This window comes from Gavialis gangeticus, unplaced genomic scaffold (assembly GCF_001723915.1).
Source record: "Gavialis gangeticus isolate Ggan-Ray unplaced genomic scaffold, GavGan_comp1, whole genome shotgun sequence".
Taxonomy (NCBI): Eukaryota; Metazoa; Chordata; order Crocodylia; family Gavialidae; genus Gavialis; species Gavialis gangeticus.
The window spans coordinates 31,640,159-31,655,577 of NW_017728995.1; the positions used below are offsets into that span (position 1 = coordinate 31,640,159).

General features: G+C 58.2%; 2 protein-coding genes across 8 annotated transcripts in view; one reads left to right on the forward strand and one right to left on the reverse strand.

The window, feature by feature from the left end:
- MUC4 (mucin 4, cell surface associated) overlaps positions 1-1,881 on the forward strand; it is a 20,360-nt gene extending 18,479 nt beyond the window's left edge. For 3 of the 4 annotated variants that reach the window (XM_019503448.1, XM_019503451.1, XM_019503449.1), the window contains 3 exons: positions 74-130; positions 806-862; positions 1,264-1,881. In XM_019503448.1, coding sequence (XP_019358993.1) covers positions 74-130; positions 806-862; positions 1,264-1,289 — 140 coding nt within the window. In that variant the 3' untranslated portion in view covers positions 1,290-1,881. The remainder of the gene's footprint in view (positions 1-73; positions 131-805; positions 863-1,263) is intronic. The other variant, XM_019503450.1, reaches the window with a different exon arrangement.
- A 9,154-nt stretch (positions 1,882-11,035) lies between these two features.
- The window catches only part of TNK2 (tyrosine kinase non receptor 2), a 52,050-nt gene continuing 47,666 nt past the window's right edge, over positions 11,036-15,419 (reverse strand). For 3 of the 4 annotated variants that reach the window (XM_019503454.1, XM_019503452.1, XM_019503455.1), the window contains 4 exons: positions 14,868-15,419; positions 12,301-12,396; positions 11,859-11,986; positions 11,036-11,350 (listed from right to left, as the gene is read on the reverse strand). In XM_019503454.1, the coding sequence (XP_019358999.1) occupies positions 11,344-11,350; positions 11,859-11,986; positions 12,301-12,396; positions 14,868-15,419 (783 nt within the window). In that variant the 3' untranslated portion in view covers positions 11,036-11,343. The remainder of the gene's footprint in view (positions 11,351-11,858; positions 11,987-12,300; positions 12,397-14,867) is intronic. The other variant, XM_019503456.1, reaches the window with a different exon arrangement.

Sequence of the window (15,419 nt, forward strand, 5' to 3'; positions counted from 1 at the left end):
GATCAATGATCTGCAACAACAGGAGAACGTGGAGTTGGGATAAGAGTAAAGAGCATTATTTGTTCTCTTGTAGAACCGGCAGAAACATCCTCAGAAGAGTTGGGCAGCCGCTCGGAGAAAAGGAAAAGAAGTGAGCACGTGCTGGGAAGGGGTGATCTCTGCATGCCGTTCCCTGCTCCTTGCTCCCTGCCTGAGAGAGGGCTCTCTCTGCCCTCCTGGGTGCCCCGGACCCAGTGGTAGCAGCATAGGCATGGTTCATCTCTTGGGGTGGGAGAATGAACTGTGCTTGAGCATCTGGAGACCCATGGACCTATGTCCATGCAGACCCCATTGAACCGTGCTTGAGCATCTGGAGACCCATGGACCCACGTCCATGCAGACCCCATTGAACCGTACTTGAGCATCTGGAGACCCATGGACCCATGTCCATGCAGACCCCATTGAACCGTGCTTGAGCACCTGTTGGGCCATTTGCACTCAGGACGGCTGTAAAACCCAAAGTAGAGCGGTGGGGAGCTGCACCTTTGTGCAGGTGCCAGCCTGGGGCCTACACGTCTCTCAAATACTGCAGGGAGGAGTTCCCCCCTTGGAAGCTAGCGCCCAAGGGTCTGCTCTCAGTGTTGCATGTCTCCTGGCGGTGATAGTGCTGGAGACAAGACAGTGGGTGGGATGGAGGCATGTTCAGATGCAATGTACCGCACGGCATAGGAATTGCTGGTTTTCTTCTCATCTGATCAATGATCTGCAACAACAGGAGAACGTGGAGTTGGGATAAGAGTAAAGAGCATTATTTGTTCTCTTGTAGAACCGGCAGAAACATCCTCAGAAGAGTTGGGCAGCCGCTCGGAGAAAAGGAAAAGAAGTGAGCACGTGCTGGGAAGGGGTGATCTCTGCATGCCGTTCCCTGCTCCTTGCTCCCTGCCTGAGAGAGGGCTCTCTCTGCCTTCCTGCGTGCCCCGGACCCAGTGGTAGCAGCATGGGCATGGTTCATCTCTTGGGGTGGGAGAATGAGTTGGGTTTGTATCCTTGCATTGCTGTCCCTTGCTGATCGCGATCCAGCCTCTTCACACGTCTGATCGAATGGGCTGAGGCTCTATGTGAAAGAGGGCGTTGATCTGGCATTTGCAATACTTTATATGGTCTGGGGACCAAACCAGTAACTGCCCTGTTATTGCAGAGCCACCTACTTCTCATAAGCCCCACTGCACCCATTGACATATCTTTACCAGCAAGTGCTCATACGTCGTCTTTTCTTCCCTTTAGATCATAGAACAAGGAAGTCCAACTAAGCCAGGACCCGACCATCCTTCAAGGGCTCAGTCGCATCCAACATCTCTCTGTTGCCAGCTGTTTCTCAACCCATTGTGCGTGAAATTTGTTTGACCCGACTTTGCCAGTAATCTCCATGATACATTTTACTCAAGAGCGTACGTCTCGCTCCAGGACCGTGGTAGCGTTGGCAGAGATGAACGCTCTTCGCAGGTCTTTCCGAAACATCCCTTGGATTCATGTGAAAAAGCAATGATGTATTTCTTCTTCTCGTGGGACCTCAGTTTCTCCGTCAAAGGCTAACTAGCAAGCGTTCCCTTCTGCTGCTACAAACCCTATTCGTTCCTGCTCCAGCTGGGTCGGCTCCTGCTGCATTTGGGAAGTAGGCAGGTCCTTGCAAGCTGCAGAGCACGTTTCCTCTCCTGGGGAAGGGCGTGCTCTTCTGGGAAGACCTTCAACCAGCCTGTCTCCAAGGAGAGCTCTCCTGGCTTCCCCCCATGCAGGGATGCAGAGCTCCTGGCCCTCTAGGTAAGGGCAGGGTTGGGTAGTTGACCAGTCAAATATCAATTGAAAGTTGTAAAAAAAAAATAAAAAATTGCCAATAGGTCCAAATAACACACAGAAAAAGCACAACTTTTCCCTTCAGAGGTGTGTCAAAACCATATTTATGTCAAGAAAACTACAAAAACAATGTTGTTTTTGGGTAAAAATTGCTATAATCTTTGACCGGTCAAAAAGATGCAGTCAATTGAGCACTCAATGGACAACACTTGACTGGCCAATTGACCCATTTGTCAAGCCTAGATAAGGGTTTCTGCTTCATTAGGATCCCAGTAATACGTCCCGCAGTACTGGGGTCCCCTGCATCGCTTACCTGACTCGGCATGAGCAGCAGCGCGTGGGATGACAACCGTGATGCTTTTGCTCACATTCACATATTCTTGTGGCATTGATGCGGCCTGCTGACGAAGGGGAAAGATGCCTTTCGTCGCTGCTCTCTCGATACTTCTTGCTTTACAAAACAGCCACCGACAGATTCGGGATTAGAGCGTCCCACGGCTTGACTGAAATCTCCGCGGAGCGTGCTAGCACACACCTGATCCCAGTTCTCAAAGCCTGCGAGGCTGGCGGAGGGTGGGGGAATCAGCGGGGTCTTTGTAAGAGGGCATTTGCCCTGTCCAAAAAAAAAAAAAAAAAATCACTTTCTGTCAATAAAGTCTCTGGAGAAGAGTCAGCATCCTGTATTGCGTGCTAGGACCGTGCGTGGATAAGGGATGAAAGCAGCCCCTCGAGAACAGGTTTCTGTCTGGGGTGAAGAACCGGCGCTAGGGTTTTCACTGGTGGAGAAGGGTGCAAGCCACGTGCATAGAGAGATGCTAGGAGCCGAGCCACCGGCTCTGGCTCCTGCTCTATACCGTGCGTGTACTGGCCGGATCAAAGCTGGTGCAGCCACAGCCCAGCAGAGGACAGGGGCAAAGGCAATAAAGGCTGTGTCTTTGCACCCAGGCACGTGCTGCTGGGTGGTTTTCAAGATGCTTGTGTGTACGGGACCAGGCACCCTGGTACCTAAACCCGGGATGCAGGGGAGCAGAATTGGGATGTGGACGTCTTGTAGAAAGGCGTGGGACTTTGTCTTGCCCTTGGCTGTGCCGAAGGGATTACGCTGCTGGGGGTGCATTCAGGCCACTCAAGGAATTCATCAGGCAAAGTTTTTGTGATTTCTTTATGCTTTTTTGCCCCCCATAATGAATGACATCAGTCGAACCTGTACGGTTGACTGGCTGGAGACTAATTGCTGCCCACATGGTACATAGCACTATTCATGGCAAATATTAACGAGTGGTAAATCTCTGCAAGGGACAAGTTCATCAATTTTGAACTTGCTCTGAGAAGAAATCATTCTCTCAGGCTAAAGGCAGCGTAAAAAAAATCCTCATTTTAAACCAGTGATTCTCTGGGAGGAAAGAGTAGGACCTGATGGTAAAGAGTGGGACCTGAGGATATCTTGAGGTCCCTTCCAGCCCCTAACATCTATGCAAAAATACCTAGCACAAAGCAGCAGCGGCAGCTGTCTTCTTTACACAATCATTATTCCAGAACAAATCATTTCATGGCAATTATATTCCTTGAAAACACGGAGAAAAACCTTACATCCAACCCTTTTCTGCCCTTCAATAATTCCTTGCTGTTTTGATAATAGCCTGGTGTCGCAGGATGAGCCAGTGGAATAAAAGGCATCAAAGTGGCTAGCAAGTCATTCCTCAGACGAGTGCTCCCATGCATCACGTCACCATTACAGCCAAGTTCATCTGTGTTAGAAACCAGGCACTCAGGGGACTCCACTGTGGGTTTGACTGGCTGGAAATTTTGGTTTTCAAAAGGCAGCCTCTCAACCTGAGTCTGTAAAGGTCGGAGGGATCAGAAAAAGATCACCGACGTAGGACAGCTGTATGCAAGAGCCAGATCACGGGCCACTTCGTGCTCTGATTCGGACGACCCGAAACGCTTCATTTCGGCTAGCGACAAGCAGGCAGCTGGATCTGAGCCTGGATTTCCACTACCCCGCCAAGGCCTCGCTGGGCTCGGAGCTCTTGGGATGGTCCCAAGTTGTGCAACAGCCACGTCTTGGGGGAATCAAAGCAGGAGGCCACTACAGCTAAAAGCAAGAGCTGCTACACTGGCACTGTGCCAGCCCACAGGGATCCCCTGGACATTGGCCCAGAGGGATGCAGCGTTGCATGGGCAGTCGTGCAGGAGCAGGCCCTCCCAACAGATTTGGGTGGAAATGCAACTGAAATGGCCTTTCTGCTAGATCCGCTGCTAGCCTGAGGTCTCGGGGCTCTTCTGCACCCCGCTGCAATGTAGAAGGGCAAAGGCACCTTTCGTGGCAAACGGGCAGTGCTTCCTCGCAGCCCTGCCGCGGATAAACCTCTCTCCTGTCTGCAGCTGGGCCTGGGTCTATTCATAGGCTACAAGCAGAGGTCTCTTTTATCCCAGCATCAACCATTTTACCCCAGGGCAAAGTGCAACCATTTAGATGCCCATGTCCATTGTCTTGGGATAAATCCTAAAGAGGTGGGTAAGAAGGCCAGTGGTTTGTCCCAGGACATTGTGAAGTGTGTCTGTACCGTTATCCCCATCTTGCATGACTGAAATAATGGCAGAAAAGTGGCAGTGCCATCAGCCACTCACTAAACCCCAACCAGAGGGACGACGTGTGTACGCGCTAATCCCAGGACATTTCTGTTCTGGGACAAATGCAGGCACAACATGTCTGGGGACAAATGCAACGACTGCTCCTAGCCATAGACGTCGGAGTGCTTGTCACTTAATAAGATCAGCTTATGTCGCAAATCCGCACTTTGCTCCAGATGATAACAGCTCATTGCCACTGCCAGCAAATCCAGCTCTGCCCCAGGATGGCCACTTCCTGTAGCCCAGCCCCGGCTGACGAGGGCTTGTCGCTAAACCACAACAGGTCTTAGAGGGCAGCAAGCGCGGGACTTTATAGCTGCTCTTTGTAGACGATGCTGCCGCAGCCCCCCTGCCCCTCTCCCCCCAAAGTTGGATTTAGGACAAAGCAGCCCAACGCGGAAAGACACGCTGGACAGACCTGAACGGATGGGTTGATGTTCAGAAGCTCCCGTGGGCTTAAAGAGGGGGTGGAGGACGCCTTGGCCATGTTCCTTACAACAGCTAAGAGAGGAAAGAGCATGAGCTGAAGGGAGACAGAGGAGTGGAGGGAAGGGGCTATATGGGGCACTTAGCTCTTGCCTAAATTAACCCATCTGGCCCAGTGCCCCATATAGGCCTTCTCCCCCTGTGAGTGAGGGAATGCAGCTCCCGCTGCTTTCCCAAAAGATGTGGGCATGAGGCCAGCAAAACCTAAAGCTCACAGACCCTTCAGCAGTGGCTATGATTCAAGTCGGGAGATGGCGTGGTCACAGCAAGCTACTTGCGGGAAAAAGCAGCCTTGACCTCCAGAAGCACGCTGGCCTCCGAAACAGCGGGGGAAATGCCAAAAAAAAAAAAAAATAGTAGAGGCTGTCACTGAAAAGCCACTTCTAGCACACTCTGGGGGGCTCGTGACTGCCCTGGTGGGATGGGGTGATGGGGGTACTGGTGGGACCCTACGCTGCAGAGAGCGTCGCATCTCACGTGCCTGCACACAACAGGGTGTAAGCCCTTCCTGACATGGGCTCACGGAGGCAGGGTTTCCCCTGGGGTCTAGAGGCAGTCAGGTACCAGAGCAAAGACTACAGCATCCTGCAGAAGTGGGGCTGGAAGGGACCTGCAGAGGTGACCTCTAGTCCAACCCCTGCCCGGGGCAGGATCGGCCCTGTGCAACCGGCCCAGACAAATCCGTCATCCAGCCTCTTTGTAAAACTACCATAATACGGCACAGACCTCACACCCGACCCTGCTGCGGGGAAAGCAGGGGGGCCGCGGCAGCCAGCGTCCTGCTTCTGTAAAGGTTGTTAATACACACCCCAGAGATGCCAGGCAAAGGCTGTGCCCCCACTACAGAGGAAGAACCCCCCCCCCGCCCCTGCCCAAGTCCATACCAATCTGTTCATGGGGTAAAACTCCCTCGTGACCCCAAATGTAGCATTGGTCTGACCCTGAGCAGAGGGACGAGACCCTCCGGCTTTGGAGCATTGGATCACGGGAAACACTGTGCCAATCTAAACCCGCTTTGCTGCACCTTCAAGCCACTGGGCTCTCCGTGGCACGAGAGACAAGGTGCCTTCCTCTTGATGGCAGCCCTTCAAGCGCATGGTGGGTGAATCAATAAGGTATATACAATAGTCAGAGCCAGCCGGCACCAGCACAGCGTTGGCACCGCTGCCCCGCACCACGGCAGAGCCCGGGTTGGCTGAACCTCCTCCACTGAATTGGATGGGGAATGAATTTTCAGCTGAAAATGGAGGTTTTTCACCAGGCGTTTTTGCAGGCCCAGGCTTGGAAACCCAAAGAGGCTCCTATCTGCTTGGCCAAAAACTGAGGAGTTTCGATTCTGGCCAAGCACAGAGACGGGCTGTTGTCATCGCAATGCAAACACGGCAAAGTTGGATCCAGCCTGTGCGGCTTCTTGCCAGCCAGATCCAGACGTGGAGGAATGAGTGGTAGCCACGGGGGTTATTGCAGCTCTCACTCACCCCCCGTCCCCAGTGGAGCGCTGTACCCTGGGTTTTGTTGCCCACAAACCCTGGCCCCCATCTCCATCCCTGCTCTCCTGGCTACCCATCACCAGCCATAAGCATGGGTGTGGGGCCTCTTACGTGTTGCAAACACCCTGGGGAGGGAACACCGCATCCCCGGCGCGTCTCCGGCCTCCCAAAGCAAACAACCTTCGCTCGCCAGGACTCGTGCCCCCCACCACGTCCTGGAGGGGACGGTTTGCTGACCAGCCTTTTAGGTCTTGAAAGTTTTGGTTTAATATTACCCTCCCAAGAGGAGAACGGAATAATTAACCCCTTGCCTCCAGAAATGCAAGTGCCAAGGCTGGGAGGGTTTGCCTGGGGTGGCAGGTGGGCATGCTCCAAGTTGTAGTTATCAGGTGTCCAGGTTGTAGCTGTATTGGTCTAGAGGGAAAAAAAGCAATCAGGACTCCTGGTAGAGGCAATATCTATTATCAGACCAACTAGATTTTTGCAAAAAAAAAAAAAAGTCTTAGTTATGGTGCTTTAACTACAACCTGGAGCAGCCGGCTCGAGTGCAGACCACGGTGCCCACCCGTGGCTGGAGAGTGGACTGTCTGCCATAGCTCATGGGGCCGTGAGCTCTCGCTGGTGGGGCTGTCTCATGGGTACGAGGGGGGTCCTGATCTCCCCGTGCTCCTCTACCACATATGAGTGATGTGCCACTGGCCAGGGGCAGGCCCTGCTAGCTTGCCCTGGCTTGCAGAGCAGCATGCAGCTGCGCAATCATTCGTCCCCTGAGGGAACAGACGCTGAACAAGGCAGGGTTTTCCGGTCAATGGGGCTAGAGAATCCAGCCCCCCAAACACATGCGCACAAGAGCCCTCGAGACAACACTGTGGAGACCCCAGCACCGGGAAGAAAGGGGTGACGACGGGCCTTGCACCCCAAGACTTATCCCAGTTGCTCTCGACCAGGGTGCCGCAAGGCCCTTTGAAGGGGGCCACGCAGTGTCGGCGCTGGCAGATGTGCCAACACATCTGCACAAAACACACTCGGAGGAATCGAGCGCACGGGAAACGTCTCGCCTGGCTGTGCTCGCCCGGAGCTCTTTGCAACCCGGGAAGGGCTCTAGTATTTTTCTGTCGTGAAAGCGAACAGCGAGTCTAATGATGACGGACGCCTGGAGTCTAATGAAGGTGCGAATCTCGGGCTTCAGAGAGCCCAAGAGGCCACAACGACGGTCTGGGAGGCCTTGCATAGGGACCTGCCCGTGCTTGGCTCTGGGCGTCCCACCCGGGCCCGTCGCCTGCTCCCTTTGGAGCCTCTCCAAGCTCCCCCTGCCCCGTCCCCTCCCCAGGCTCGGGGAGCTGGTTGCACAACCCGCGCCTGGGTGGGCAGTGGGGGCCTGCGTGAGTCATAATGTGATGTTATCTCCCAGTGACTCTCCCTTTTGGAGGGCAATAACCCCTTCCTGCATGGGACAGGGGCAACGAGGCGAGCAAGAGCACCCGGGACGCTGTGCCTGGCAGCACAGACCCCCCAGCAGGCCTTCCCCGAGGGGTCCCAGCCTGTGGCGAGCTGCCCCTGGAGGGATGCATTTCCACACTTCCCCTATCTCCAAGCTTTCTGCACGCCAGGCCTAGGGGAGTCTGCTCTTAGCATGGTCGGGCCCATGTAAGCCTCTTCTGCGGTGGTGCCCAGCCCCGGTGCTGTGCATCTGTCCAGACAGGAGTTTCACCCCTAAAGGGAATTCATTGATCTGCTCTGCCCCGTGACACGCGGTCTGGTCCAGGGGCTTTGGGTACGGGCAGACCTAGGGTTTTGAAAGTGGGGGTGTGGAAGGTGTGATGAACACTATGCCTATTTTTCTCCAGTTCAGGAGAAACTGGAAACCTTTATACTGTGCTAGGGGGCTGGCGCTAATATTATGCAGCTTAACATCGAAGCAGAAACCAAGGTAACTGCTGGCAAGTGCTCTCGTTTGTTAGCTCATATATGACATTTAAAAACAAACCACAACCAAGTAGGCTGGATATTCTGCCCCGTAATCATTATATGTAAATGTACGCCTCTTATTCAGATTCCCCAGACAAAAATCAAGCTTTCTTTGGTGTCTTGAAAATGCCTCCAGTCCTTCACTGTCAGTCCCTTCTGCACCAGGAGTAACGTGACCTCACCTGAGTTCAGGTTTCTAGCAGAGCTAAAAACCAGTCTGCCAGGCGACGGAATAAGAGAGCCGTTATCAGGAATGGCTAATAGGCAGCCGAGGAAAGGATATGTGTAGAAGAAAGGATAGTTTGAGGAGTGGAATAGCAAGACCATTATCAAGGAGACAGGGTGGTTCACACGGAGGGAGTGGAGAGAGATTAGCAGGAATCCGGAGGAGCCCCCAGATGGGGACCACGATGCGCTCTGCAAACGCCACGGCGCTGGGGCCGTGCCAGGGTGAGCAATGCAGCACCGCCCTCGCGCGAGACTCGAGGCACAGCGCAGGTTCCCTGGTGCCACACGACGGGCCAGCAACGGAGCTGGGGCAGAACCAGGTGTCCGGGAGGCCTCTCGCTGGCTGTCACCTGGGGGTGTCGGGTCAGGGGCTGCACAGCCAAGAAACCAGCTCAGCGGCATGGGCCGGCCCACCGCTCCTCGACAAGCTAGAGCAAGGATTCATTCAGCCTGGTGCCCTGGGCTCTTCCCTCTGCCCGGCTGGCGCTGTTAGCTCAGGGACCCGCTGGCTTGTGAGATCGTGGGCACTGCTCGCTGCAGCCACTTCCCAGAGCCACAACCCTTGTGCAGCCCCAGCCCTGCCGGCACCAGGGAAACGACAGTCACTGGAGATGGAGAGGCTGGTGCAAGTCTCTCGTGCTGGAGACTTGCAGAGGGGGAAAAAGCACCTGGGGGAGCCCAGCACAGCACGAGCAGCTGCTCCCCACAAGCCAGCCAAGAGCCCGGGCTGAGCTGCAGCAGGAGGGCAGCTCTGCTCCTCCCCACCCCGGTGGCAGTACCAAGCATGCCTGCCAAACGGGGACCAGCCCAGGGCCGGTGGGAAAGGAGCCCGGGAGTCCTGGGGGTAAATCATGGCTTCTGGGCTACCCAGCATCATCCCGGGGGCACACGCTCACCTGGCTCTGGTTGGCTGCTCTCCCTGCCATCACTTCCATGGTCCTGGGGGGATGTTTCTGGGTCCTTGTGATGTGGCCCGAGGAGCTCAGGGCAGATCTAGGGACTCACGGAGATCTTCCCAGAGGGCTCTGGCTCCAGCAGGTCCTTCTTTCCACCTCCCAGGAGCCAGTCCAGGCCCATCCTCTCCAGCGCGGCCCGGGGAGCTTTCTCCAGGCTGGCACTTGGTGTGCCCAGGGAGGGAGCTCCCCACACGGTCCTCACCACACCGTCCCCTGCCCTTGGCTTTGTGCCGGCCCTGCGCTCTGTCCAGGTCGTGCCCTGCGGACCTGGGGGTCACTTGAGGCTTGGCCTCTGGGCAGCACGAGTCTGGCAGTTGGCCCCGGCTGCCCACTCAGGTTCAGTCCCTTTGCAGTAGCTGACCAGCCGGCAGCTCCACACAACCTGGAAGGGGGCAGGGAAAGCTGCAGCCCCTGGTTGGGAAACCCTCCCTTTGGCTTCCAGGCGGGTGGACCACCAAGCATAAGGCAGCTTCTTCTTTCCCCTCCTTGCTGTGCGCCTTAAAACAGCTGGCGCCGGGCCCTGGTTATATCCTTGGGGACCCCTGGGGCTGGAGTGGCAAGGGGGTGCTGCCATGAGGGCTAGAACAAGGTTGTAAGACCTTGGCTTGGATAGTGCAGCCTCCCTTGCAGGGGGTTGTGGGCAGGGATTGAGGGGTCACTGCCTACGCTCTCTGACCTCTGGCCCTGCTTCCATGGGGGGTGGACACTGGAGGAGACTCCCAGGTCCCTGCCACATGTTAAGTATATAATGCAATTCATGTGTCAATCACGCAATAAATGTAGACCAGCGGCATGTGCAAAATCATTATCAGGTCATAAAAATGGCTGTCCAGCTACAAAGTTGGTGCTTGAAAACATGACAGCTTGATAGCTGGCTTCTATCCAGCTTTCATTTGAATGCATGGCAGGACCCCCATGTGTCAGGAGGCTGACGGGCAGCAGCTCTGGCATCTCCCTGCCAGTGCCACAAAACAATGTGGCATGGCAGCTTCTTGTGTGCCCTAAGAGCACCCCAGCCAAACGCCCGTGACCCCAGGCAGGGGAATGGGTGCTGAAGGAGCCACCCTGGGGAGATGGCCCCATCCCATCCCTGGACTGTACCCGGAGGTGCTGCATCCCTTGGGTGAGAGGCTGTTAATTTGGATCGAGCACTGGGCTGGAAGAGGATGGGACTGGAGCCGTAAGGCTGCTGGGGCAGGAACCATGCACCTGGGCTGAGACGGGCAGGGAGCAGGCCGGGCACTGAACCGGAAGCTAGGGTTTCTCTTGGTCAAAGTGGTGCTGGCTTGGCCACACCTGGCCCTTACCCCCAAGCAAGCCTCGCTAGGCTGAGCTCCCCGGAGGGGCTGGAAGGTGAAGGGGCCCGGTGCCACGTGATGCTTGGGACAGGGGCTGGCTCCAAGGAAGGAAGGATCCATGCACAGAGCCAGCCACACCATGGACTGCTCCTCTCCAATAGAATATTTATATAGATATAGAGATGTATATATTAAAATTACATTTCTCTTTACAAAAGCAATTCCACCACGGGCTCAGGGCATAGCTCAGCGGGGCCCAGAGGGCGCCTCGGCAGTCCTGGCCCCGGCCCTCGCTCCGCTCTGCCCTGCCCCAGGGCCCTCTCCCACGTCGGCAGGGGCTCCATCCAGAGTCCAGCAGCGGGTCCCACAGGGGGTGGGGTGCAGACAACCCCGTGACTGCATCTCGGGCAGCGTCCACTCCACATCAGGCTCCTCGGCTTCCCCATGCTGCTGTCACCGCCTGCAGAAGGACAGCGGGTGAGCAGGGAGTAAGATGCGGGCCTGATCCTGAGGCACAGCACCCTCCATGGGGCCTCACAGGATCAGGCCCCTGGCAGCTGGCTCCTGTCCCGTGCCTCTGAGCCCAGCCCATGCTGCGGGCAGGGGTGCTAGGAGCTGCACAGAATAGCTGTGCCCACGGTGCCCTGCCACAGAGCCAGGCTCTGCCCTTTCCACCCCCAACCCGAGAGGTGACCAGGGGTGCATTCACCCTGCCCAGCAGAGCAGGGGCTGGCTTGACCCTCACAACCACCACACACAGACAGAGGCAGTCAGTCTCTGTGGCCCATATGGCCCGTGGCCTGCACCGTGGCTGTGTCCAGAGGCCACCAAGCAGCCCAGGGCTGCAGCAGCCGCCCATCATTTCTGTGCGACATGGAGGTGTGGGTGGGAACGGGCCAGAGCCTGAGACTCCCTCACTTGTGGGCAGTCAGTGCAGAGGTGCGGGGCTGAGGCAGGGGGCTGCGTACTTCTGCCTGGCAGTGCTGTAGGGGTCCAGCAGGTGGGAGCTGGCCTGCTCCAGATTCCAGTCGAACATCTCCAGGACCTTGTGGCACTCCACTCGGGACTTCAACCCCAGGCAGAAGAGCTGCTCCACCTGTGAACGACAGGGCCCGGGCTGTCAGTGGATGGCACTGGGGTCTCGGGCACAGATCCGAGCCACGGCAGGCCCAGGCTCCGCAGCTGGTGTCTGAGCAGCGGCAGGGAGGAGCGATGCCAGCCCAGCCTGGACCCAACAGGGAGGCTCTGACAGGCAGACATACCCGAGTCAGCTGGGAGTGGTGTGATGCACCCTCCCAGCCCTATTCCCAGCACCCAAGGGCATGAGCTTGCAAGGGAGCTGAGCCATACCCCCAGCCATACCCTCCACGGCTCCAGTACCATTGCACGCTACCCCAGAGGATATGGTACCTTCAGGTACTGGATGGCGCGCTGGACGTTCCAGCCGTGGCTCTGCAGGGCGGCCTGGCACTCCTCGGTCGTCACGCCGTGCACCGTGTCTTGGACCTGTGGCAGACGCACCTCGTGAATGCCTAGTCCAGCTCACCAGGACCTCAGCTCAGAGCTTGGCGTGGGGCCATGGGACAAGTGGGAGAGGATAATAAGGAGAGGGGGGAAACTGAGGTAGGTATGGATGGGGCAGTGTCTAATGTGCCCATCTTCCCGGCCTCTGGGCACAGGCTGGAGGGTCTGTGAACATCGGGCAGATGGCCCAGGACCTGCCAGGGAAGAGGCTTCCCTGCCTCAGTGTCCCAGGTGCAACCCAGGAGTCCGGACCCGCAGCCCGCTCTCCCTCCTCTGCCGCCAGCCAGAGAGTGGGAGTGACTGCCCCTTTAAAGCCAGGGCCATGCTGTTCCATGCCTCTACAGCAGCTGCAACCCCAGGCTGGGACAGCAGGGGGTGCTGCGGGTCCTGGCACCTACTAGGGAGGAGCAGGACGCCCCCCCCGCGTCCAGGGGAGCAGCAATGGAAGAACAGGGCCCCCAACCTAGCACTGTCAGTGGCCTCCTGACTGCCCACATCCCAGCCCCTCCGGGGAGGGGGCATTGATCCCACACCCCGCACAGTCCCCAAGGACCCTGCCACACCTTCGAATGAAAGCTGGATAGAAACCAGCTACAAAGGTGTTGCACTTTTTCAAGCACTGACTTTGTAGCTGGACAGCCATTTTTTGGGCGTGATACTGACTTTGCACGTGGGGCCGGTCTGCATTCACTGTGCGACTGACCGGTGAACTGCGTGATATTAGGTAATGTGTGGCAGGGATCTGGGAGTCCCACCCCTCCTTGGTCTAGCTGGCAGCAGCGGTTGCGCCATGCCACAGAGGTGGCTGCAGTGTGGACTCCTCGATCCCAGGGGCATAGCCTGGGGGCTCAGAGGTGGGCAACTCCTGGTCCTGGACAGGCCCCAGCCCCAGCGCTGGGTGGGTGACCCAGGGCTGAGGCATGCCAGGCTTGCTATAAGGGTGATGGGCAAGAGCTGGGTGTCAGCGCTTGCTGGGACCTGCCCCCCAGCAAGCCCAGAGCCTCTGGGAGACAGGGTGGATTAACCCCTGCAATGCCAGCCTTGTGGGCATCCCCCGTCGGGCTGGAGATCTCCAGCCTCCAGTGTGTCCCCCCCAGGACCCTGCACACATTCCCCTCAGCTGCCCACCGGGAGACGGAGGGGAAGGACCCAGGCATTGGGAGCACCCATCACCCAGCCAGGCCTGGACTGAAACACCCCCCAACCCCCGCCCCAGGGGCAGGAATTTCCCTTTCTTTCCAGCTGGATCCCATGACTCAAGGTGGGCGGAAGGAGGGGGCTGGGCTGTCTCTTCTCCCCCAACACTTGCTCTTTAACCCCGTGCTGCCAGGGGATTTCATTTCAGCCCCTCTCTGCCCCCAGCCATCACTGCCTCCCCCTTGAGTGCTGGGGGTCTCGGCTCCCCACCTGGCCTCTGGCCCAGGGCTGCCCGGGCCAGTTCCTCCCACCTGGCTTCAGGGAGGGTTGGGCAGTGGGGGCCCGGCACTGGGACATGGGGTGCCCCAGGAAAAGGCCTGGGGCTGAGCAGCAGCTGTGGAGCATGTGCCCTGGGTCTGGGCAGCCCTGCGGCCCCCGCTCTCAGCACCTGGAGCAAGCCCGGGACGCAGGCAGCCCCTCAGCTCAGAGTGGCACAGAGCGCCAGGGACCCCCGACATCACTGTGACGTGGTCTCCCCAGGTCACAGCCCAGCTGCCATGGGGGAAGCCTGTTGCCTCTGGCACAAGCCTGGACCTGGCAGCCCAGGGCATTGCTGCCTAGTGCTGCTGCACAAGGGGCAGACAGGGGGGCAGCGGGCCGGGGATCCGGCTCCAGGCCTCTGTCAGGCTCCTGCCTGCCACGCTCTGCCTGCGCTGGGGAAACGGAGCTGATGCCTGTCCCCTCTGCCCTGCATATGAGCAAGGAGCCAGGGAGGAACAGGGGTCTGTGCAGTGGGGTAGCTGCTCCAGGCACAGCTCTCCCAGTGCTGCCAGGGCACCTGGAGGCAGCGGCTGCCCTGTGGGCTTGGCTCCAGGCCACCACTGAGGGGAAGGGAGGTCAGGGAGCTGCAGTGAGCCACTGCCGGGGAATGCCGTCGCACCAGCCGATCCTGGCGGGCGTGTCTGCCCCCACCCAGGCTGTGGCTCCCCGCGGCGCCGGGTTCAAGGAGGATGGGGCCCTGAGCTGGCACTCGTATAGACGGCGCCTGGACTGGTCAGGCCTGGCACGTAGCTCTGCATGGCTGCCCCCAGGGCACATGCGAGAAACCCCAGGGATGGTGCAGGGGAAACTGAGGCACAGGCAGGGGAAGGGGCTCTCTGGGGGTCTCACAGCCCTGCCACCCCACTCAGCTCCTGCAGCCTGGGGGCTCTAGGGGACAGGTGTCTTCCAGCCCCTCGCGGCTTGGGTTAGGGGGCGGCTCTGCTCCGACCGGCCCACATCCCCCCTCCTCAGCGCCCTTGCACGGCCTGACTCACCAGGCGGATCTTGTCGGAGGGCCGGAAGGTGTCAGCCCCGTCGTAGATGATCTTCTGGTGGCTGCAGGAGGTGCGCACAGTGCACCGGTTGCTGTTGTTGGAGGAGAAGTTGGCCCGGCTGTCCGGCTGCTGCACCATGGGCCGCACGGTGGCGGTGGTGACCACGCGGGCAGGAGCTGGAGCCAGAGCCGGGGCCGCAGCCGGGGCCTCCTCGGGGCTCTCGACCTTGAAGAACTTTTCGTACTTGTCCAGGTAGGACGGGCGCTCGGGCAGCAGGTAGTAGTGGGTGCTGCTGACCTTCTTGCCATCCTTCACGATGGGCAGGATGCAGGGCCCCCGCAGCCCCTCCTTGCCCTGCGCCTGGATCACCTTGGGGGTGGCGTACTTGGGGTCCAAGGCGAAGCTCTGCGTGGTGGGCATGGGCTTCCCGGGAGAGGTGGAGAGGGTGCAGCCCCGGGGCTGGGGGGACCCTGCCGTCGGCGCCATGGGGCTGGGCGTCCGCGAGCCGGGCTGCGACAGCGGGTCGCGGGGCGGCAGCTGCGGCGGGCGGTC